Below are 24,488 nucleotides of genomic sequence, written 5' to 3'. Positions count from 1 at the left end.
CCTCGGAAACCCTGTACAGGGTCGCTATGGGTCGGAACCGACTCGACGGCACTTAACAACAACAACTATATATATATATTCATAATGAATAACTGGAAACAAATTTTTTTTAAATACAATAAAAAATAGCCCCCAAACGAATGAAATATATGGCTATAAGACTAAGCAAATCTATCCACAATATGTTGAAAACTACAAAACGCCAATGACAGAAATTAACAAAGACTTCAATAAATAAACATATCATGGTCATGGGTTAGAAAATTCAGCATAATACAGATGTTTGTTCTTCCAGATCAAACTGTGAATCTAATACAATTCCAATAAAAATTATAACATGATTTTTTGTGGCTATAGACAAGGTGATTCTAAAATTTATATGAAAAGGCAAAGGTACTGGAATGGCTAAAACCATTTTTGTAAACAAAGATAAGTTAGAGAATCACATCATCAGTTTGTTGAGCAAATAATCCAAGAAGTTAGATTATATGAAGAAGAACATGGCATCAGGATTGAAGGAAGACTCATTAGTAACCTAAAATATACAGATTTTATAACTTTCCTTGCTGGAAGCAAAGAGGGATTAAAATACACATTCATGAAGATCAAAGACCACAGCCTTCAGTATGGGTTGCACCTCAATGTAAAGAAAACAAAAATCCTCACCACTGAACCAATAAATAACATCCATATAAATGGAGAAAAGACTGAAGTTGTCAAAGATTTCATTTTGCTTGGATCTACAATGAACACTTTCGGAATTAGCAGTCAAGAAATCAAACAATGTATTGCATTAGGCAAATGTGCTGCACAAGACCTCTTTAAAGTGTTCAAGAGCAAAGATGTCAGTTTGAGGACTAAGGTGCACCTGACCTAAGCCAGAGTATTTTCAGTAACTTCATATGCATGTGAAAGTTGGCAGTGAATAAAGAAGACTATAAAACAATTGATGCATTTGCGTTATGATGTTGAAAGAACCATGAACTTCCGAAAGAACAGGCAAGTCTGTGGTGGGAGAAGTGTAGCCAGAATACTTCTTAGAAGGCAGGATGTTGAGACTTTGTCTCTCATACTTTAAATATATTATCAGGAGGGACCAGTCACTGAAGAAGGGCATCATGTTTGGTAAAGTGGAAGGTCAGTGAAAAAGAGGGAGACATCCAACGAGATGGATTGCTCAGTGGCAGCAGCAAATGGGCTCAAGTGTTAACGATTGTGAGGTCGGTGCAGGACCAGGCAATGTTTCGTTCTGTTGTGCAGAGGGTTGCTCTGAGTCGGAAACAACTCATTGGTACCTAACAACAATAGCAACACAGAAAGCTATAGTCATCCAAGAGTGTAGTGTATATGTAGTGTAAATGTGTATATGTAGTGTAAATGTGTATATGTAGTGTAAACGATCACTCATTTCACAATAAAAGACAAAAAAAAAAAAAAAAAAAAAGCATTCTGCTGAGTGAGAACAGTCAATCTCAAAAGGTTGAGATTGGCCCTGGTCACATTTATATGGCATTTCTGAAAAGCTGAACCTACAGTGATGGAGACCAGATCCACCCTGGATACCGGGAGCTCTGGGGGTAGACGGAGATTGTGACTATCAAGGAGCAGCAAAGTGATTTTTCTGGGGTGATGAAATTGATCTACATTGTAATTGTGTTGTGAATCTATACACGTGTTGAAAAAAAACAGTGGGCTGTACACTGAACAAAAACTCAGTTTTACTGTTGTTCATTTAAGATAAATGACTGGGGAAGAAAAGAACTAAAAAGCAAAAATAAGAGAGAGATTACAGGCAATAGACTGAGATTAAAAAGGAGCTGGTTAAGAGGAAGTCACATACAAGAAGGGAATCATGCTATCAATTTCAAATAGTAAAATTAATATGTATTATTGTTGTTGTTGTAAAGTGCTGTTGAGTCAGTTCCGACTCATAGTGACACTGTATAGAATTTTCAAGGAGTGGTTCAAGGGGTGTAAGTTTGAATCTTGTGGTACAAACTGACCTTGTGTTCTTGTGCTTTATCCCACATGCCATACCAAGACAGTAAAAACTACCTAATGGAAAATGTAACTAATAATATGAAACAAGCTAAAGGGATGCTTTCAGATGGTAGGGAAAGAAGCAAACAAACAAACAAACAAAATAAATATAATCATGGGGAAAAAGATGTAGAGGACAGATAGTATTTATCCATGGGTAAATGGATATTTGCTCTTCTGAAGAAAAGACCAAAGCAAATTGAAAAGATTCAATATTCAATGTAGAATTCAAAGCAAACAAGTAATAAGCTATATAAAAGGAGGTTTTTTAATGATGAAAGGTAAAATCTAAGACTGAATGTAATCATGAAATGTAATTAACATAACTCCATATGATGAACACTGGGCTGCAAACCACAAGGTCTGAGGTTCAAGCTCACCAACCGTTCTGCGGTACAAAGATGAGCTCTTTCTTGTTCCTGCAAAGTGTCAAATAAAGCTTTGGAAACCCCATACAGGGTTGCTGTGAGCCGGAACCGACTCGGCAACACTTAACAACAACAGTAACAACAACATAGGACCAAACTGTGAGGAGGAGTCCTGCTAGTGTCATGAGTTATGTGTTGGGCTGCTAACCACAAGGTCAGTAGTTTGAACCCACCAGCCGCTCCATGGGAGAAAGATGAGGCTTTCTGCTCTTGTAAAGTTTTACAGCCTCGGAAACCCTGTACAGGGTCATTATGAGTTAGAACCAGTGCGACGGCCCATGGCAGAAGCAGCAGCAAGATCAGATTACATAAATGCTGACAGACATGAAAGGAGAAATTTACAAAAATACCATCATAACAGGAAGACTTACAAAAAATATTTTTTGCCATTCTCTGGGAAATAAAACAAAACACAAATATGGCTATAGATAATATAATTAAATCAAATTCCTAAATCTTGAAGTCTAACCTTTCAATAAGAGGGTCTTTGTTTTTTCTCTAGCATCCTCAAGATTAGGGATATTAACTACAAAGGAATACTTATTAAGTGACCCTTCTAAAATTACAACTGCCACAGAAATTGCTCAGTCTGCATTTTCTGATGAAAACATAGTAGAACTGAGAATTAATGATAAAAATACACAGTACACAAGATCATCTCATGAGAGACGGAGTTAAGAAACAGAGGGTCCGTTGAGAATGGTAAATACTTGGAATTGCTACTGTGGGGAACAGGAGAGGACTAGGAATATCCAGTAGGGTTGACAGCAATGTGGCTGGCCAAACTGTGACTTGTATGGTAGTATCTAGCCCTCAGATGTGACCCTTCTCTCTTGGGGTCCTCTATAAGCTAAGTATCATTGGTGGTTGGAGGCACCAGGCAGGATGCTGGTGAAGATAGTTAAGTCCCTGGCCAGATGTGGTAGAAGGGCTCTTGCATGTGGGCTGGATTAGGAAAGAAGCGAAACTAAAATAGTGCACTGAGGACCCACAGAAAAGGAAAGTTGATGAATTGAAAATTTGGTGTCAAGGGAACATGGAAGTAAAAACATATGAACAGTTCTCTTTGGGGTCAGAGGAGGTGCCATTCCAAGGGAGAGCCATTAGAGGCGGTAACTACACTGGGATGGGGCTGGGGGTGGGGTGGCAAAAAGAAAGGAATGGTTTCATCGTTCATCTTCAGATCATCTTGCCCTTGTACTAGCCTCTGCAGACTCAGTTGTATGCAAATCATATTGGAAGGATATTCTTTTCACCATGAACTTCATACGGTTTGAGCTACGTTCTTTCAAGGAAATCGCCATATGATTTCCTCAAACCTTCACCATATCCCTTACATTATCCTAAATGCTTTAATACGGTTATCCTCCACATTGTTGTTCATTGCCTTTGAGTGGACACTGGCTCCTGGTGACCCCCTTGTATGCTGCGTAAAATTACTCCATAGGGTTTTCAAAGTGTGTGACCTTGCAGAAGCATATCACCAGTTCTGTTTTCTGAGACACCTCTGGGTGCGTTTGAACTGCCAATCTTTCATTTAGCAGTGCTGGAAACCCTATACAGGGTTGCTATGAGTCAAAACTGACTCCATGGCACATAGCAACCACCACTACTTAACCATTTGTTGTGTTCCCCCTCCCCCCAGGGATTCATTATTCATTCATTATCATAATTATGGTAATTATATCATGTATTGTCTACTCTGGGACTCCTGAGAGTGAAAGGAAATAGGTGTGAAGCCGGGCTGCCTTGGGCAAACTGGGATGCGTGATCAATAACCTTTGATTTGTCTGTGGTTTTATCAGTATTTCAGAGGCAGGGAAACTGATGCTCAGAGAGGTCTTTTTTTTAAATTGTGAACTGAGTGATAGTTTACATGGGAGAACATCGGCTTTACACCATAGTTTCATTGCAATGATTACAGTCTCCTCTGTACGTCATCATTCAACAGTATTTGCTTCCATTCCCTTTGTTTTTTTGGAGGGCGTGGGGTGGGGGAGTGTACACAAAAAACACTCAGGAATGTATAAGAATGTAAACAATCAAAGGGCACATTCTGCAAGCCTGCCTCCTGGCCGCCAGCACTCAGTCCCTCTCAGAGAGGTGTTTTGATGACAGTTGTATAGTTGGTGAAAGTCATGATAGAAACAAGATTCAAACCTTGATCTGTTTGACTCCAAAGCCCCACTGTAGCTAATTTCATTCCCAATTCATCGGCACTAGCTCCTCGCTCATCATTTCACTTGCTAGGACTTGACAGCCCTCCTCTACTAGGCAGACACTGTGATGGTCCCAGCTGGAAGTCTGTTTCAACACAGATCATTAGATGTGTGTTAACTATCCCACTGCCAGCAGTGATGGGAAACCAGCTGTTCTAGGAGCCTGTGGGCTAAGATGTGCTCAGGATGACTTAGACACTGGGTGTGGGCTGTCCAAAGCCCCAAGTGTGTTTGCTTTGTAATCACAGCTTACCAAATGAGACTGTTGGGTACAGCCAGTTAAGGAGACTGACAGGGAAGGGGAATCAGTGATACAGGGCACAACAGAATCAGAGGACCTTGGAATTCAAAAAGCCAAGAAATAAAACAGGAATCCAAGGAGTCGATTGTAGAGCAAAGAACTAAATAAGCTTCTAATTTAAGAGGGTGTGGTAGGGTGTTTGGGAGGACTAGGGCTAGGGGTGACTAAAGTCTTGGTTAACTATCAGCCACCTGGAAGTTAGATTAGAAGAGTTTTAGAGGTAAAGAAATATTGCAGAATTTCCTAAGCAGGTTGATGGCTGAGATTTGTCTCCTGTGCCCTGTCTCACCCTAAACCCCTGGTTGCACCCTAGGGCATGTGCTGAGTGTTAAGCTTTGTGCCTCAATGATCTCAGTGGGGTCATCCTGGGTCTGCCTGGTATTCACCATGGGACTCGTTCTCTGAGTTTCATAGTTCTCAGAGGCATCAGTGTGTAACTGAATCATTAAAAGTTGAATCTTAGTATAATTAATATAAAAGTACATTCAAATGTAAATTATAATATTTAAGTCTCTTATTCCTGCAACCCCTAAACCAGATCCCGCTACCTCTTCCTCAGATGTGACCATATTTAGAAAAAGCTTTTGTACGTATTTTCTAGATTCCTTTCTATATATTTCCAAACAAAAAGTATTGCTACAAAATGATGGGAAGAAAAAGTATTGCCACAAAATGATCTTACAGAAAATATCAAAAAATATCAAAATGTGAAGCTATTGTTTCTCGATCTATCTCTATCTAGCCTCCCGTGCTGAAGGCAGTGTTTCTGTCTCTCTAACCCTGCCCTGAAGAATTCTTCACTCTTTGATTTATACCATGTAAAACGACAGCTTTTGCATCTTGAGGGACTCATATTGTGTTCCTTTTAAATGTTTTTTTGAGTTTTGGGAACAAAAATATGAAGGGACAAGATCAGGGCTGGAGTGTGGATGGGATAAGGTTTCCCAGAGGAATTCTCAGAGGATAGTCCTTACTACGTTCAAGAAATGAACAAGTACATCATCATGATGGGAAAAGAGCCCTCAACCTGCTTCCTGGCCTTTTTTTCACGAATGCAGTTTCCCAGCTCCTTAAAACTTCATAATAAGCCCTCAAGATCAACCTGTGTCCTTCGAGAAAATCTATTAAGATTATCCCTTGGGAATCCCCAAAACCATTCCCATAACTTCTGAGCTGACCTCTTTGCCTTGAATTTAATTGACCCCACAGATCTCCTCAGAAGCCACTGTTTTAATTGGATTTTTTGAAGGCCCTAAAGAGATGAGGCTTTCTGCTCCCTCGAATATTTAAAGCCTTTGAAGCTCTATACAAGGTCACTATGCCTCGGAACTGACTCAGTGGCACTGAGTAACAACCACAAAGAAGAAATTCATAAAAGTGTTTGACAGAAAACTTGTCTGCAGCTGTTTACTAGTCACAAAACCTTGTTGAAACATGTTTTGGTTAGAGTAAACCTGTGCATGCATGAACTGGTAGCAATACTTTTTAATACTTATCTTCATAAGCTCTTGTTGAAAATATATTTGTTATATTCTTTGTTTTGCCGATTTGAAGCGGCTCTTTTAGCACAGAAAGAAAATAGTTTATTTTAATGATCTCAAAATTATAAAAAGCACGGCAAGGATCGTCTCTTTCAATACAGACAGTTAGATGCGTAATAACTGAACCATGGCCAGCTTTGAGGTACCCTAGCCATTCCGTGGGAGAAAGATGAGGCTTTCTGGTCCCGTAAAGATTTACAGCCTCAGAAACCCTATACAGATAGTATCACACTGAGTTAGAACCAACTCAATGGCATTAAAAGCAACAACAACAACAATTGTTTATTATTCTCTCTTTATAAATATGTATATAGGTATATAAAGAACTCTGGTAGCGTAATGGTTACGAGTCATGCTGCTAACCTCAAGGGTCAGCAGTTCGAAACTACCAGCCATTCTGCAGGAGAAAGATGAGGCTTTCTGCTCCTGTAAAGTCTTACAACCTCAGAAACCTTATGCAGGGTCGCTATGAGTCAGAACCAACTCCACGGCATATAACCAACCAACCTATACGTATTCTTTTTTTCTGAGTCGTCTCAGAATATGTTGGATTCATGGCTACCATTTTCCTTGCTAACTTAATCATGTATTTTCCAAGAGCAGACACATTCTCTTACGTGTGTATAGTACATAATTGTCCAAATTTAGGAGATGCAGTATTGACTTACTGCTGTGACTTTATGCCATAGTCAGATCCAAGTCCTCAGATCAATCACTAATGACCTCACCCTTTTTCTTAAACAAAGAGGCATGATGCTCTCGTCATCTGTCTTCACCTTGCCTTTGTTTCCCTAACATGTGGATAGCTCGAGATTATGAACATGTGCATAATAATCGGACTGCTATCCTCAGGGTCAGCAGTTTGAAACTACCAGCTGCTCCGTGGGAGAAAAATGAGGCTTTCTGCTCCCGTAAACATTGCCAGCCTCGGAAACCCTGTACAGGGTCGCTATGAGTTGGAGCTGACTCCACAGCACATAACAACAACAACAACAATACCCCATAGTATGCCTGTATCAGAGTTTCCTCTTCCCTTGTTGATGGGCACTTTAGGTTAGTTCTTACCTTCTGCCGTTACAAATATTCTCATCCGTAATGCTTTGAATTACTGTTCTGAGGACAAACGTGTACTCAAGAGCTTGTCCCTTTAAAGGGAGTTAATAAAAGGCACTCCCAACTGACATTCTGTAAGATAAAGGCATTGATACAGCCTAGCCATTCAGACTTGTAGCTGATCATTGCAAAATTTTGGGTGAGGAAAGACAAAGAAAGTACTTGATAAAGAATGGTTTTTGTAGCAGATATTGCAAACATTTAAGTAAATGGTGAAGAACCATTCTTTGGAAAACAGTTAAAATGAATGCTCTCTTTTTATGAATTCAGCACCATATTTGATAACTTTCACCAGAATATGGAGACCACGCTTATTCTGAAGACCCTTTCATGGAAACAATTCCCCCTCCCCCGGCTGTCCAGAGCCAGTAATATTTACTGAATCAGACTTTTCTCCGGTACATTTTACAAACTTCCACCAGGGGGAAGGTTGCTCTTTCTGCTTGTGTGAAGCAGGCTGTGCCATCTGGGCTGGCTAGATTTCAACAGAGATAGTAAAGAAACATTTATCAAAAAAAAAAAAATCAAAGTCATTTTCACCAACTGCGATCTAGAGAGATTTGCATCCTGGATGCATAGGTGACTCTACTTTGAAAAGCTTCAGGCGGGCCAGCCTTTTGGTTCTTAGCCTGAAGCTACTGTCAGCAGCTCATGTGATAGTAGTTTTAGGAGCCAGAGCTCTGTAAGACATGAATGCCAACAGTTCCAAAGTCATCTCTACCCTATTTCTTCCCACACACAGATTTTAGCCTTTAGAACAATTGTCCAAAGGATAGAAGTAGAAGAAGCTACAAGTGGAACCATGATTCATTTAGAAACGTTGGGTCCAGGGAAACTAGATGTTCAATGGCAGGACATTCTTTTTTCTTTTTACTTTTTATTGTGAATTATGTGAAAGTTTCCAGACAGGATCATCAGGTTTACACCCAACCAATCAGAGACTTTGTTTCATCTCAGTGATTGCAATCCCCTCCCTGCAACAACAGTTAACCCACTTCCTCCATGTGGATTCGGTTTCCATTCCATTCACCTTCCCATCCCTTTCTCAACTTTGTCTTTAGGTAAATGTTGCCCTTTAGATTTTGAATGATTGGCCATTTCTTGGAGCTCTGGTAGCGTAGTGGTTACGAATCAGGCTGTGAACCGCAAGGTCAGCAGTTTGAAACTACTAGCCTCTCTGCAGGAGAAAGATGAAGCTTTCTGCTCCCGTAAAGATTTACAGCCTCGGAAACCCTGTACAGAGTCGCTATGGGTCGGAACCGACTCGACGGCACTTAACAACAACAACAATACCTTACTAGTGTTGATGTCCCCCCCTAAATACCTATTTACTGCTTGGCTGAACATTTGGCCAAGAGGGTGAGTTCCTTTCTAGACCGGATGGATGGTTGAGGGCCACAGTCTGGGGTTCCTCCAGTCTCTTTCTGTCCTTTTCTAAAAATAATTTTGAGTTTTGTTGCACATTTTCTCCCACTCTATCCCAGACCTTCTAATGTGATCCCTTTCGGAGCAGTTAGTGGTGATTTTCATCATTTACTGGCTGTTTGCTCCACCGTATTCATCGGTGTGTTTACAGCAACGGCAAAAATACCCACGTTCATATACCCTCTTTCATACTCACTCCTCCTCCTCTCCTACCCAGTCAGCCTGTGCCTCTATTTGTGTGTCTACCCACAAAACACTGTGGCTCCAAGGTTGTGTATAGATCGCTGCTCACCTCTATCCCCTTTAGCCCTTGCATACCTCCCTGTGTCTTCACTTGTCTTCGTCTTCAGCTGCCTTCATCATTCAGCCTCTTCTTGTAGATTGCTACAGATCATTCTTAAGCCATTAGTTGGGAGACTGGCAACACTAGGGTCCAACACATGCTTATTCTGGAAAGAACACTTTGGAGGAGCTATGCAGTTACAAACTTATAATAGAAGAATTTTCTTCCAAACGATTGCTCTTATGGTGTCAGTTAAAGAGGCGGGGGAGAGGCTCTTGCTAGAGACAAGGAAAATGAGCTGTTGCCATTTGCATATTGTATTGCCAGTCAGCCATCCAGACAAGTCTCTGGCACCTGAGCGTGTCTCTAGTCTTGTTTTCAATGGAGCTCACTGTGTGATAGATGTGTCTTTCCAAGATCCTGGCCTAGACACTGGCATCTGCTCTTTTCCTTGGAAGGCACAGGAAATAGGAGAAAGTGACAGTTGGAGAGTGCCGTCTATGGGGGAAATGCATGATTATCTTAAGAAATGATTATCATTTAGGACCGCATCAGTTCATGGGGGCTCCATGAGCTGGCAACATGAGCAGCCTGTGGGAACTTGTCCAAATGAGGAAACACAGTATTAGCCCAGGGCTGCTATCTCTGCTAGCAGGCCCCACTGCAGACGTACTGTCTCAGAGTCTATAGGAGTGGGTCCCAGGAATCTGTGCCTCTCACGAGACCTCTAGGTGATTCTTATGCACCCTAGAAATACTGCTTTTGTTGTTAGGTGCTATGGCGTCGGAACCCTTTCATAGTGACCCTGTATACAACAGAACGAAGCACTGCCCAGTCCTGCACCTTGCTCACAACCATTGTTGTGCTTGAGCCAATTACTTGCATTGGCTGCTCTTCCTCTTTTTCACGGATCCTCTACTTTGCCAGGCATGATGTCCTTCTTCAGAGGCATGTCCCTCCTGAAAACATGTTCAGAGTCCATGAGAAAAAGTCTCATCATCTTCGCTTCAAAGGAACATCCTGGCTGTAATTCTTCCAAGACAGATTTGTTTGTTCTTCTGGCACTCTATGGTACTCTCGATATTCTTCTCCAAACCATAATTCAAATGCATTGAGTCCAACTTTCATGTGCATGTGGATTAATTGAAAATACTATGGCTTGGGTCAGGCACACCTTAGTCTACATCATTGCTTTTGATCGCTTCAAAGAGATCTTTTGCAGCAGATTTGCTGACTGTGCTATGCCATTTGATATCTTTCTTTTTTAAACTGTTTTTTTGTGAATTATGTGATAGCTTACATGGGAGAACATTAGCTTTATATTCATCCTTTTGTATATTGTTACAATGCCATGGTTACAATCCCCTCCATGCATCATCAACCAACCAAAGGGTATATCCAGCAAGTCTGTCCCCCGGTTGTCAGCACACAGCCCCTCTCCCTCTCTGGGTCTATCTAGAGTGCCATTTGATTTCTTGACTGCTGCTTCCATGAGCATTGATTGTGGATCCAAGCAAAATGAAATCCTGAACAACTTCAATGTTTTCTCCATTTATTATGATGTTTCTTATGGGTCCAATTGTGAAGATTTTTACTTACTTTCACCCTCTGTTGTCGTTGTTAAAGTGCTGCTGAGTTGGTTCCCACTCAGAATGACGTTGTAGAGGGTTTCCAAGGAACAGCTGATGGGTTTGAACTGCCAGTCTTGTGGTTGGCAGACCAGTGCTGATCCTACAGTGCCACACCAGGACTCTGGAAGGGTTCAAAAGAAACAGATTCACTGTTAATCAGGGAGTTCCGTAGATGTCATTGAAGAGTATGTTAGGACTTGAGTCCTGGAAACCCTTGTAACTCATCTGGCGGCTCACCCAGCTCCTTTCTTATCTCATCTAGTAAGTTTTTACCCCTGTCTAAAAACAAAAATCAATTGTCATAAAGCTGATTCTAACACATACCTATTCCATGTGTATTAGGGTAGAACTGTGCTCCATAGACTTTTCAGTTGGCTTATTTGTCAGAATTAGATAGCCAGGCCTTTCTTCAGCAGCTTTTTTGGGTGGACTCAAGTCACCAACCTGTTGGTTAGCAGCCATGTACATAAACTGTACCACCCAGGGATAACCCTTATTAGCTGTATACACTAGGCAAGTCGATCTCCCGCCCTCCCCCTGCCAGCAATGCTTAGTCACTGGGGGGACAATATTTAACCATGTCTGTGGTTTTAGGTGATACATAAAATGGAAAGAAAGAAGGACAAAGGAGTTAAGGGTCCTTGCAAGGGAGTGATTATGTTATTGTTATGTCATTGAGTGAGTTCTGACTCTTAGTGATTGTTGTATAGGGTTTCCAAGAAGCAACTGGTGAGTTTGAACTGCCAACCTTATAGTTCAAACTGACCTTGCAGTCCAGTGCTTGTCCTACAGCACCACACCATCACGTTTAAGCTAGGTGAATGGAGTTAATGCAAACAGGGATGGGGAGCTAGAGGAAACACACCAGGCTCAATGGATTCACGGGTGGTTGAAGAGTGGTTTCACTGGGGTACTTTGTTATGGTTGTGAAGTGCCATCAAGTCAGTTCTGACCCATGGCAACCCTGTGTAGGGTTTACCGAGGAGCAGCTGGTGAGCTTGAACCGCCAGCCTTGCAGTTCAAATGGCTTTGCAGTCTGGTACATTAACCCACAATGCCACACCAGGACTAGAGTAAATGAATTGTAAAAACAGGGAACAGCATAAGATAGTGGGGTTCATACAGTGAGACTGAAGTGGTGTCATTTCTGTACCAATAAACCCCAGGGTATGACCAGAGACGGAAGCTAGTGTGAATGGATGGAAAGAAAAGGTTTCCATCTTTTAAATGAGGAAAATGTTATCTCCTACTTTCCAATATTTTCTCTTCTAATTGACTTTCTTAGCATCTTGTATTTTTAGAATTTCTTTTTCTTGTCTTTAAACAATGTTAAACAATGGCTGTGATAGTGGTTATCTCTGTTTTATTCTGGACTTCAATGGGATTGCATTTATCATTAAATGTAGTGTTATTATTTCAGGCAAATAGCCTTTATCCTTGTTAAGGAAATTCACTGGTTACAGTGATCCTACGCTTTTTTTCCCCTTAACCTATTAATAGGACTGATAGTTTAGTGATAGATTTCCTTAGGAAAGTGACTCCATACGATAAGGACTGGACTCCATACAATAACCACAAGGTCCATGGTTTGAGCCCACCAGCTGCTCTATAGAAGAAAGATACGGCCTTCTGCTCCTGTGAAGATTTAAAACCTCAGAAACCCTATACAGGGTCGCTATGAGTCAAAACAACAACAAGGTTGAACTATCTTTGCAATCTTGGTGTCCTTTAAGCTTGTGTTATTGTTGTTAAGTGCCGATGAGTCCATTCCAGTTCACAGTGCCCATGTATAGGGTTTCCAAGGAGCAGTTGGTGGGTTTGAACCGCCAACCTCCTGGTTAGCAGTCCAGTGCTTATCCTACAGTACCACACCAGAACTCCAGTTTGCTGGTGTTACTTGGGATTTTTCCTAGCTATAGTTTTATTCAACAGACACTGTATTCTTAACCTGTTGCTTTTGGGTCAATTCGGACCCATCGTGACCCCATAAGGCAGAATAGAACTGCCCTATAGGGTTTCCAAAGCAGGACTCTTTACAGAAGCAAATTGTTGCGTCTTTCTTCTGTGGAGTAGCTGTTGGGTTTGAACTGCCGACTCTCCGGTTAGCAGTCTAGTTCTTAACCACTGTGCCGCTAGGAGTGGTATTCTTAACATCTGTATAATTGTCATATTCTAGTTTCCGTTCTGTGACCACCTAGGTTTCCAGCTTTGGAATTGATTTCTAAATTAACTGACTTCTTCCTCATCTTCCCACTTGCATCTCCACGACTGACCCGCTGCTTCCTTTCCTTTTCTAAAGCCAATCTGCTGGACGCCTTAATGCAGTGTCCACCATTCCTGGTTATAATATGGCCAGCATTTCCACAGACTTCTTTCTGTGGACTGGCTCTGTAGAGTAACTGGCTATGGGTGAGGCATGCACACTAGGTGCATCTTGGTTTAGAGGCAAAGTCTTTCTTCTGGGCCCTGTAGGAAACAAGCATAAAGAACTCATGGTTAATTTTGGAGTGAGGTGGGAAGAGCAGTATGAAAGAAGGAAAGCAATTTTAAACCAATATGCATGATACTTACTTATCCCACTGCTTGGCGATGAATATTTATTATTGCTGTTAAGTGCCATCAAGTCTGTTCCAACTCATAGCGACCCTGTATAGGGTTTCCACGGAGTGACTGGTGACCTTGAACTGCTGACCTTGTGTTTCAAACAGATTTGCAGTCCATCATATTAACCCACAACGCCACACCAGAGCTATGGATATTAATGCATTTAAATTCATGCTAAAGTGAGGGGACACCGAGGACTTTTCCACAGGTTCTCTTGTCACCATTGGTGACCTGGTATGGTGCTGCAGGCTAATGCGCTGGACTGCAATGTCGGTTTAAATCACAAGGTTGGCGGTTCAAGCTCACCAGCCGCTTCTATAGGGGTTACTATAGGTTGGAACCAACTCAGTGGTACTTAGCAATAACAACAGTCACCAATGGTTGGTACTTAAACATTTTCAGGGTCATTAATGCTGGAACTGCTTTTCCTTTTTTAGTAAGAGATGCCAAAAACCTTGTCCCTATGGACCCCAATGGCTTGTCAGATCCCTATGTAAAACTGAAGCTGATTCCTGATCCCAAAAGTGAGAGCAAACAGAAGACCAAAACCATCAAGTGCTCCCTCAATCCTGAATGGAACGAGACGTTTAAATTGTAAGTCATTGTCACTCCGGCGCAGAAGGGGAGGTGAAGGTTGGGGTGTGGGCCAGCTGAGATTTCTCTAATATGTCTCAGCTTCTCTTTCTTTCTCTTCCATCTCCCATCCTCCCTCTGTCAACTACAATTTTTTACTGAGAGCCAAATAAAAATCAAAACCTATTAAAAAAAAAAAAAAGTGTTGAGACTACGTGTGGTATGGAATACGGAAGAGTTCGTGTGCTGCGATGTGAAGGCAAGTTGCCGGAGAAGTTCAGGATCTCCCATGGTGGCTGAGTTTGTGGATGGTCCTCGGTTTGCAGCCTGTTGAGAGCTCTGATCTGCTTCTATAGCAGCTCCTATTTATTGGGCACATACTGTGTATAGCCAGCACTCCATTAAGTGATAAGATTTCCTTGGCTTATATCATTTTACCAATATCGAGGTTCAATAGCTTGTCCGAAGTCTCACAGTAAATGTGGGGCGGAGTAGGGCTGAACCTCAGGTAGTCATGCTTTAACCACCGCAAAAAAGCATGGTGCCTTGTGGGCCACACCTCAGAAGAGACAAGTTCCCCCAGATAACAACCTCATTCTCAACCTCCATCTAGGTGAACACATCGAGACCAGTTACTCCAGCTCATTGTAACCCCTTGTGTGTTAGAGTAGAACTATGTTCCAGAGATTTTAATGGCTGGTTTTCAAGGTAGATCATGAGGGCTTTGTTCTGAGACTCCCCTGTGTGGAGCTGAATGAACCTCTAGGCTTTTGGTTAGCAGCCAGACACATAACCATTTGGCACCACCTAGGGATTCCAGAACCGGCCCAATTACACCTATACATTTTCACATGGTGAGATAATTGATATCCTTATGTCTAATAGTGACTATGTCTGTAAGACTTCCTGGGCATCACTCCCCCATGGAGACATAAGGTAGTAGAAGCAGTTAGAACTGCCTGTCAGAATTGACCTATGCTCTCTGCCTTTTAAGCCACAGAACTGTCAAACAGGTGAAACTCTCCCTCCCTGAGGAGCTAGGGAAACAGACCGTGATTCTTGCAATACCATGTAGCCTTTTCATAGTTCTACCTCTGGGTTTATCCTCATGGACATTTTGTCTACTTGAGAGTCCTCTACAAACATCACTGACTTCTCATTCATCTCTCTGCAGCCAGCTCAAAGAATCGGACAAAGACAGAAGACTGTCTGTAGAGATTTGGGACTGGGATCTAACCAGCAGGAATGACTTCATGGGATCATTGTCATTTGGGATTTCTGAACTTCAGAAAGCTGGTGTTGATGGCTGGTAAGAAAGATTTTGCTTCGAAAGCTACACTCTAGCTTGGCCCATCAAACATGGGATCGAGTATGCTTTTCTTTCTCTTCTAAAAGTGCAGGACTAAAGAGAGTCACTGAGTGATGATGGTAGGTTGGCTCCATTTACTGCATATGTTATATTTTTTAAAGTTTTTATTGTGAATTGAGTGATAGTTTACATGGGAGGACATCGGTTTTACCCCATTGTTTCATTGCAATGATTATAGTCTCCTCCATGCATCATCATTCAACAGTATTTGCTTCTATTCCCTCTGTTTTGTTTGTTGTTGTTGTTGTTATTTTGGGGGTGGGGGATATACACCAAAACACTCAGGAACATATAATAATAATTTTAAACAACCAAAGGACACATTCTGCAAGCCTGCCTCCTGGTCACCAGCACTAAGTCCCTCTCTTTCCACGAGTCTAGAGTCCTCAGCTGCTCCCTCTCTCCATGTCCTCATCTCTGCCTCCATCTCTGGTGTCACTGCTTCTCTGGATAATGTCCCACATTCCACTTGTGCTCTTCTCCTTTGATGGTCCCAGGGTTCTCTGTTTCTGGACTATAAAATTAACTACTCCCCCCTTTTTGTTATAAAACTTCTACCTTTGCAGATGTGACAATTGCAATTAGTCATGATAATAATTACTTACTATTGAATTATAAGAATCTTATCCCCATCTCTTTTCATCAGACCCATCTAGATAAAATGAAAACTATTCAGTAAGGACTCTCCCTTCCCCACACACTCTTAAACAAAACTCCTTCTTGAAAACTTGTAAGCCAGTCACTTTGTGCCTTTATTGCCCCCTCAGTGCAATCAGAGTGCTCTTTGGAGGCAAAGATAACCAAACTTTGTCTCTCATACTTCGGACATATTGTCAGGAGGGACCAGTCGCTGGAGAAGGATACTATGTTTGGTAAGGTGGAGGGTCAGAGAAAAAAGGAAGACCCCCAATGAGATGGATTGGCCAAGTGGCAGCATCGATGGACTTAAGTGTGGCAACAGTAGTGAGGTTGGCCCAGGATCAGGCAGTGTTTCGTTCCTGCTGTGCATAAGGTCACTATGAGTCGGTACCGACTTGATGGCACCTAAAAATAACAACAACATTTTAGGTAGCCAATGTCTTAGTTGCCTGTCCCTATCTACCCTGTATACAGAAGGGAGAGGATTTATACTTGATGTGAAGACTTCTTCCTTCTCAGTTGGTATTTGAATGGTTTAAGATTAAGACAGGTGTACAACAGGTTTATATTCTTTCACCATTCTTATTCAATCTGCATGCTGAGCAGACAATCCGAGAAGCTGGGTTATATGAAGAAAAACGTGGCATCAGGGTTGGAGGAAGATTCATTAACAGCCTGCAATGTGCAGATGATACAACCTTGCTTGCTGAAAGTGAAGAGGACTTAATATATTTACTGATGAAAATCAAAGAGCACAGCCTTTGGTATGGATTGCATCTCAATGTAAAGAAAACAAAAATCCTCACCGCTGGACCAATAAACAACATTTTTATCAATGGAGAAAAGATTGAAGTTGTCTTCTTGGATCGACTATCAACACTCATGGACGCAGCAGTCAGGAAATCAAACGACTTATTGCATTAGGCAGATCTGCTGCACAAGACCTTTTAAAGTGTTGAAGAGCAAAGATGTCAGCTTGAGGACTAAGATGCACCTGACCCAAGCCATGGTATTTTCAATACCCTCATATGCATGTGAAAGTTGGACAGTGAACAAGGAAGACCTTAGAAGAATTGATGCATTTGAGTTATGGTGTTGGAGGAGAATATTGAAAGTGCCATGGGCTGCCAAAAGAACCAACAGATCCATGTTGGAAGAAGTGCAGCCAGAGTGCTCCTTGGAGGTCAGGGTGGCCAAACATGGTTTCTCATACTTCGGATATTTGTCAGGAGGAACCAGTCACTGGAGAAGGATATCATGTTTGGTAAGGTGGAGTGTCAGAGAAAAAGAGGAAGACCCCAATGAGATGGATTGGCCAAGTGGCAGCATCAGCGGGTTCAATTGTGACAACAATTGTGAAGTTGGCCCAGGATCAGGCAGTGTTTCATTCTGTCGTGCATAGGGTCGCTAGGAGTCAATACCGACTCAATGGCACCTAACAACAACAACAAACATCCATAACTATAGGTCAAGTTCATAAAATTATAGCAATTTACATTTGTGTCTTTATCAAAAATTGTTTTGTTTTGTCTTTCTCTAGTCGAGTTCTGATTATAAAGTCATCGAGGCTAGGTCACATGGGTACTATCTGCAAGTTTGGGCATTTTTGTGAGTTTCTCGTCAATATCAACTGGTGCACATGTTTTATTTGGTCATCAGGCCAAAACAACAACAAGAAGAGGCCAATACATATTTTAAAATTCAGGACAGTTCCCACAAAAGTCTGGTATCTGGCTTCTCTTGAAAAGCCAAGATTTTTACTGATTTCTCTGCGGTGTTATAGGGTAGCAGTGTTAGGATGTTCTTGGCTGGAATTTATGAAAACAGACCACCATACCTACTCCCTAGATGGATTCAAGCAATAATCTGTAGATTTAGTTGTTGTTAAGTGCCTTCGAGTCGGTTCCGACCCATAGCGACCCTGTACAGGGTTTCCGACGGTGTAAATCTTTACGGGAGTAGAAAGCCTCATCTTTCTCCCGCGGAGCGGCTGGTAGTTTCGAACTGCTGACCTTAAGGTTCGCAACCCAATTCGTAACCACTACGCTACCAGATGGTTTGAACCACACAAGGACCTTGGTATTTACAAGGGGACTTCAAAAAGTCAATGGAAAAATTCCATTATCTTTTAATTCCACTTTTCCACAAAGCCTCCTCATATATAGTTGTAACCTGAGCCATAAAATTATAACCTTTGGGGTTATCGTAACTACCAGACAGAAAAACAAAAATATCTCACCTCAGTTTTCTAAAGGTGACACCTAACTTTACAGAATCGGGGACCATCTGGGTCCTACTTCATTGTAAATAGTAAGTCACAGAAAATTAAATTTCCTGAGGCAAGGGAGAACTAATTAGAATATGCTCTAGCATGACTTTAAAAGGTCACGTGGCAATTCACCACATAAATAAAACAAAGGGAAATAATCACATAATTATCTCCATTGATGCAGAAAAGGCATCTGATATCCTCCAACACGCTCTCCTGATAAAAACTCTCAGTAAAATAGGAATAGAAGGGAAATTTGTATAATTAAGGGCATGTATGCAAAACCAATAGCCAACATTATTTTCAACAGAGAAAGATTGAGAGCATTCCTCTTGAACACAGGAATGAGACAAGGCTGGCTTTTATCACCACTCTTATTCACTTTTGTACTGACAGTCCTGGCTAGACCAATTAGGCAAGAAACGGAAATAAAGGAGATCCAATTTAGAAAAGAAGAAGTAAAACTTATCCTTATTTGCAGATGACATAACCCTATGCATAGAAAATTGCAGAGACTTTACAAGAGAGTTATTGGGACAAATAGAAAGATTCAGCAAAGTAGCAGGGCACAAGGTCAATGCACAAAAATCAGCTGGGTTACTCTATGAACAGAGGATTCTGAAAAGGAAATCAAGAAATGAATACCATTTACTTTAACCACCAAAAGATAAAATACGATGGATAAATCTAACCAGGGACGTAAAAGACTTACACAAAGAAAACTATAAAGCACTATTGCAAGAGACTAACAAAGCAGGGGGCCTCACACTTCCCAGTCTCAAAACTTGCTATAGTGATGGTAGTTATGTGCCATGGAGTTGGTTCCGACTCATAGTGACACTATATAGGATTTGTTGTTGTTGTGATGTGCCGTCGAGTCGGTTCCGACTCATAGCGACCCTGTACAGGGTTTCCAAGGCTGTAAATCTTTATGGGAGCAGAAAGCCTCATCTTTCTCCCGCGGAACAGATGATAGTTTCGAACTGCTGACCTTGCGGTTCACAGCCCGATTCATAACCACTACGCTCAAGGCCATAAATCTTTACTGGAGCAAAAACCTTCATCTTTCTCCTGAGGAAGGCTGGTAGTTTTGAACTGCTGACCTTGAGGTTAGTAACCTAACTCGTAATCATTATGCCATCAGTTGTTGTTGTTAAGTGCCATCGAGTCAGTTCTGACCCATAGCTCAGGGTTTCCACCAGAGCTCCTTTAAAATGTACTATACAGTCCTGGTTATCGAAACAGCCTGGCTAATATTGGTTCAGAGACAGACACATAGACCAATGGAATACAATTGAGAACTCAGAAGTAAACCCATCCATGTACAGATAGCAGATCTTTGACAAAGGGTCAAAGTCCATTCAGTGGAGAGGAACCAGTGTCTTCACAAAGGTGCTGGCAAAACTGGATATCCACATGTAGAAAAATTCATCAGAATCTATACCTCACATAGTACACAAAATTGAACCCAAGTTGGTTCAAAGATCTAAGGGTTGAAACTAAAAACTATTAAATTCCTAGAAGATAACATAGGCTCAGAGCTAGGAGACCTAATTTCTAGCATAAATTGTCTAACAAACAAAATTTAAAATTCACTAATAGCAGAAGATAAATTAAGTAACTGGGGCTCATCAAAAGACTTAAACAAGACAGTAAAAAGAGAACCTATGAACAGAGAAAAAGGGCTTTGGCAAAGACATAGCCAAATAAGGTCTAATCTATAAGCTATATAGAAAACGTCAACAAAAGTAGCAACAAAAAGAGAATCTAATCAAAATACAGGCAAAGGACATGAACAGACACCACCAAAGAGGCCATTCAGACCGCCATTTGTTGTTGTTAGGTGCTGTTGAGTTGGCACCAACTCATAGTGACTCTAGGCACAAGATGGAGTGTCTGACAGAGGGCTTAGATGGTTAGACGGCTTTGTTTTAACCTTGGATCTTCCAACTAAATGAATGCTTTCTGACCATAGCCCTCTGAACGACATCCTTTTCTCAGCAGGTATTTACCAGAGATAATTTTACCACCTTTATCTAAATCTTAGGATAGTTATGAAGTTGATGGAATAAGAGCTGGGAGAGAATATTTGCAAAATAAAAGCTTTCTTCTTCTTTTGCTGATAAAGCCCTCTTCAGATTTAGGGCCGAGACAGTGATATGATCTTGATTCTAGGAATATGGATTCTTGTAGCAGGCCTTCTCTGTGAGACTCTGTTTTCCCATCTGGAAGGGAGATCGAATCTTAACGCTGTGCTCCTGTGCTGGAAGGCAGAACCATGTGGTAGAATCAGCAGCCCCGATTGTGAAAGCTCCCAGATGTGATGTGTCAGTCCTAGCTCACTCCTCTGCATCTTCCCCTCCAGCGCTGTATCTGTTGTCAGACCTTTGTTACTAATTTTGTTTGTTTATGCTGTCTCCTTCTTTCATTTTTATTTTCCAATGGTTCATCTGTTATAGTGTTGCTGTTTTGTTTCTTCATAGGATTAGCTCTGGGATTTGTATTTGTTTCTCTCTCTTTGTTTCTCTTTTCTGAGGGTGTGTTGTCTTAGAATCCCAGTTGAATATCAGACTGGTTTTATTTTTATTCTTTCACCTTAGTCTACTGAAACATCAATCAAGCATTTGAGAATAATCTGTTGGTTTAATTTTTTATTATTAATACTAAGCTGTGGTTTAGGATAAGGGGTGGTGGTGGTTATGGCCATGGAGTCGGTTCCAAGTCATAGCGAGTACTGGATTGCTAATCACAAGGTCAGTGGTTCAAACTCACCAGATGCTCTTTGGAAATCCTACAAACAATAAGTTAAAGTTTGTTGTAGGCAGAGAATATAGCCTTGTACACTCTTCTTTCTTTCATTATCTCTTGTCCTTTTCTAACAATTTGGCTTAGTGTAATTCTCACTATTGATAAATATTATGGACATTTCAATAAAAATATTATATCTACTATTTGTAGGGTAGACATTTTACTGGTTGTTAATTCCACATTATTATAATGTTCAGCTAGCCCTTCTTGTTTTTCTCTTGTTTGTATGTGTTTGTGAAGTTAAAGCATTTTTTGAAAGTTTTATTTCTAATGACTTTAGCCTAATATATTTTTAAGTAATAGCATTCTCTATATAACTCTTCAAGACTTACTTTCAAGGTATACCCACATAAAGTTATCTTTGCTGCAATACATACTTTTTCTTACCATTTTACCTTCTTGCTGACCACTAGCCATTCGTTCATTTATATACAATGAGCACCTATTGTGCCAAGCCCTTTGCTGGTGAGCAAAACAAACAAGAATCCTTGATCTCCTGGTGTTTTCTTTCTAGATGGAAAATAATACACAAAATAAGAAAAATGAACAAAAATAAATACCAAAGCATAGCACATTTGAGGCTCAGAAATGCTATACTATAGAGAAAAACAAACAAGAAACAAATATAGAAACTGCTGGAGGATGATGGTTGTTGTTGTTAGGGGCCATCGAGTCGGTACTCACTCACAGTGACCCTATGCACAACAGAACGAAACACTGCCCAGTCCTACGCCTGCCTCACAATTGTTATGCTTGAGTCCACTGTTGCTTCCACTGGGTCAGTCCCTTTCGTTGGAGCCTTCCTATTTTTCATTGACTCTCCACCTTACCAAGCATGACGTCCTGCTCAAGGGTCTGGTCCCTCCTGATAACATGTCCAAAGCATGAGAGATGAAATCTCACCCTCCTGGCTTCCAAGGAGCATTCTGACTGTATTTTGTCCAACAGAGATTGGTTTGTTCTTCTGACAGTCCATGGTACCGTTAATATTCTTCTCCAACATCATAATTCAACTACGTCGATCTTCTATGGTCTTCCTTCTTCGTTGTCCAAATTTCACATCTCTTTCTGACCAATAAGCTCTGTCTTTATTTTGATTTTGTTGTATATTTTCTCCTCATTCAATTCAGGACCTTCTAATATGGTCCCTTTCCGAGTGGTTGGTGGTGGTAGCTGGGCACCATTCAGTTCTTCTGATCTCAGGTCATGGAGGTTGACATTCCTGTGACCCATGTCTATTGAACTCATTGTTTCCATGTGTCTTTTGTTTTATTCATTCTTTCCCCTGGACAGGTAGAGACCAATAGTTGTCCCTTAGATGGCTGTTCAAGACCGTTTAAAACCTGAGGGGCTACTTACCAAAGCAGGATGTAGAACATAGTCTTTGCGGACTATGTTATGACAGTTAATCTTGGTGTCCCCAAGAATTATGGTCCTGAGCTTCCAGGACCCTTGACTCATCCCCTCAACATGTTTGGTCTATGTCTAAAAAGTTTTCATAACTTTGTTCCCTGTGTGCTTCACCAGATTCATGGATATATTTATAGCATAGGTAACTACACATGTATTAGTATCTTCTGTCACACCTAGATCTTTCATGGGTATAGTCCCATGCTCCCTCTAACACCCATTAAAACTGTATGTCTACCTGTGCATCAACTCATAGATGACCATTACTGCATCTCGAGTTTGTCATTGACCTTCCCTTTCCCAAACACCCCTGGCCATCATCGAAGAATGTTCTTTTTGTGTGAAAACCTTTTCTTGACTTTTTTTTATAAGAGTGGGCTTATGCATTATTTGTCCTTTTGTGATTGAATTATTTCACTCAGCATACCGTCCTCCAGGTTCATCCTGTTATGAATTGTTACGTAGAGTCATCATAGATTCATCGTTATTCTGTAGTATTGCGTTGTGTGGCTATGCCATCATTTGTTTATCCATTCTTCCATTGACGGGCATTTCGTTTGTTTCCATCATTATGCTATTGTCAATAGTGCTGTGAGGAACATAGGAGTGGATTTATCTGTTTGTGCCACAGCTCTTACTGCCCTAGGATTGATACCCAGTAGTGGGATTACTGGGTTATATGGTATCTCTATCTCCACCTTTTTAAGGATGTACCATATCATCTTCCATAGAACAAAACACTACCATCTTGTGCCAGCCTCACGATTGTTTGAGCCCATTTATTACAGCCACTGCATCAATCCATCTTGTTGAGAGTCTTCTGTTTTGCTGACCCTCGACTTTACCAAGCATGATGTCCTTTTCTATTTCCAAAGTATGTGGAATGAAGTCTCACCATCCTCATTGCTATAGAGCATTCTGGTTGTACTTCTTCCAAGACAGAATTGTCTGTTCTTTTGGGAGTTCATGGTATAAAAAATAGTTTCTTTTACTAACACCGTCATTCAAATGTATCACTTCTTCTCTAGTCTTCTGTATGCATTGTTCACCTTTCACATGCACATGAGGCAACTGAAACGATCATGGGTGGTTGGGTTGGGTTCACCTTAGTCCTCAAAGTAATATCTCTACTCTTTAATATTTTAAAGAAATCTTTTGCAGCAGATTAGCTCAATGAAATAACATTGATTTCTTGACTGCTGCTTCCATGAGTGTTGATTGTGGATCCAAGTCAAATTAAATCTTTGACAACTTCAATCTTTTCTCCATTTATCATGATGTTATTTCATTGGCCAAGTTGTGAGGGTTTTTTTGCTTCTTTACATTGAGTTGTAATCATGCTGAAGGTTGTATTCCTTGACCCTTATCAGTAGGTATTTCAAGTCCTGTTTGCTTCTAGCAAGCAAGATTGTTCCATCTGCATATGAGCCTTCTTTCAATCTTGATGTCATATTTTTCTCCATATAGTCCCACTTCGCATATTATTTGCTCAGAATACAGATTGAATAAGTATGGTGAACGTACAGAACACTGACACACACCCTTCCTGATTTTAAACACAACATTCAGTATCTCCTTGTTTTGTTTGAAGGACTGCTTCGTATTCTATGCACAACTTCCACGTGAGCACAATTAAGTGCTCTAGAATTCTCACTCTTCACAATGTTATCCATAGTTTGGGTATTAACATTTTCACAATGTTAAGGCTTCATATCCATGAGCATGGTATATTCTTCCATTTATGTAGGTCTCTTTTAGTTAGGTTTTGTACTTATCTTTATATAGGTGTTTTGTTTCTATGGTCAAATTTATTCCCAAGTATTTTATCTTTTGGG

General features: G+C 40.9%; 1 protein-coding gene across 2 annotated transcripts in view; it reads left to right on the top strand.

Moving 5' to 3' along the window:
- PRKCB (protein kinase C, beta) overlaps nucleotides 1-24,488 on the top strand; it is a 448,755-nt gene that overhangs the window by 271,102 nt on the left and 153,165 nt on the right. For both annotated transcript variants that reach the window (XM_006867193.1, XM_006867194.1), the window contains exons 6-7: nucleotides 14,023-14,179; nucleotides 15,333-15,467. In XM_006867193.1, coding sequence (XP_006867255.1) covers nucleotides 14,023-14,179; nucleotides 15,333-15,467 — 292 coding nt within the window. The remainder of the gene's footprint in view (nucleotides 1-14,022; nucleotides 14,180-15,332; nucleotides 15,468-24,488) is intronic.

Source organism: Chrysochloris asiatica, unplaced genomic scaffold (genome assembly GCF_000296735.1).
Source record: "Chrysochloris asiatica unplaced genomic scaffold, ChrAsi1.0 scaffold00102, whole genome shotgun sequence".
Taxonomy (NCBI): Eukaryota; Metazoa; Chordata; class Mammalia; order Afrosoricida; family Chrysochloridae; genus Chrysochloris; species Chrysochloris asiatica.
The sequence above is the reverse complement of the archived record's forward strand: the minus strand, read 5'-3'. Positions and strand labels throughout refer to the sequence as shown.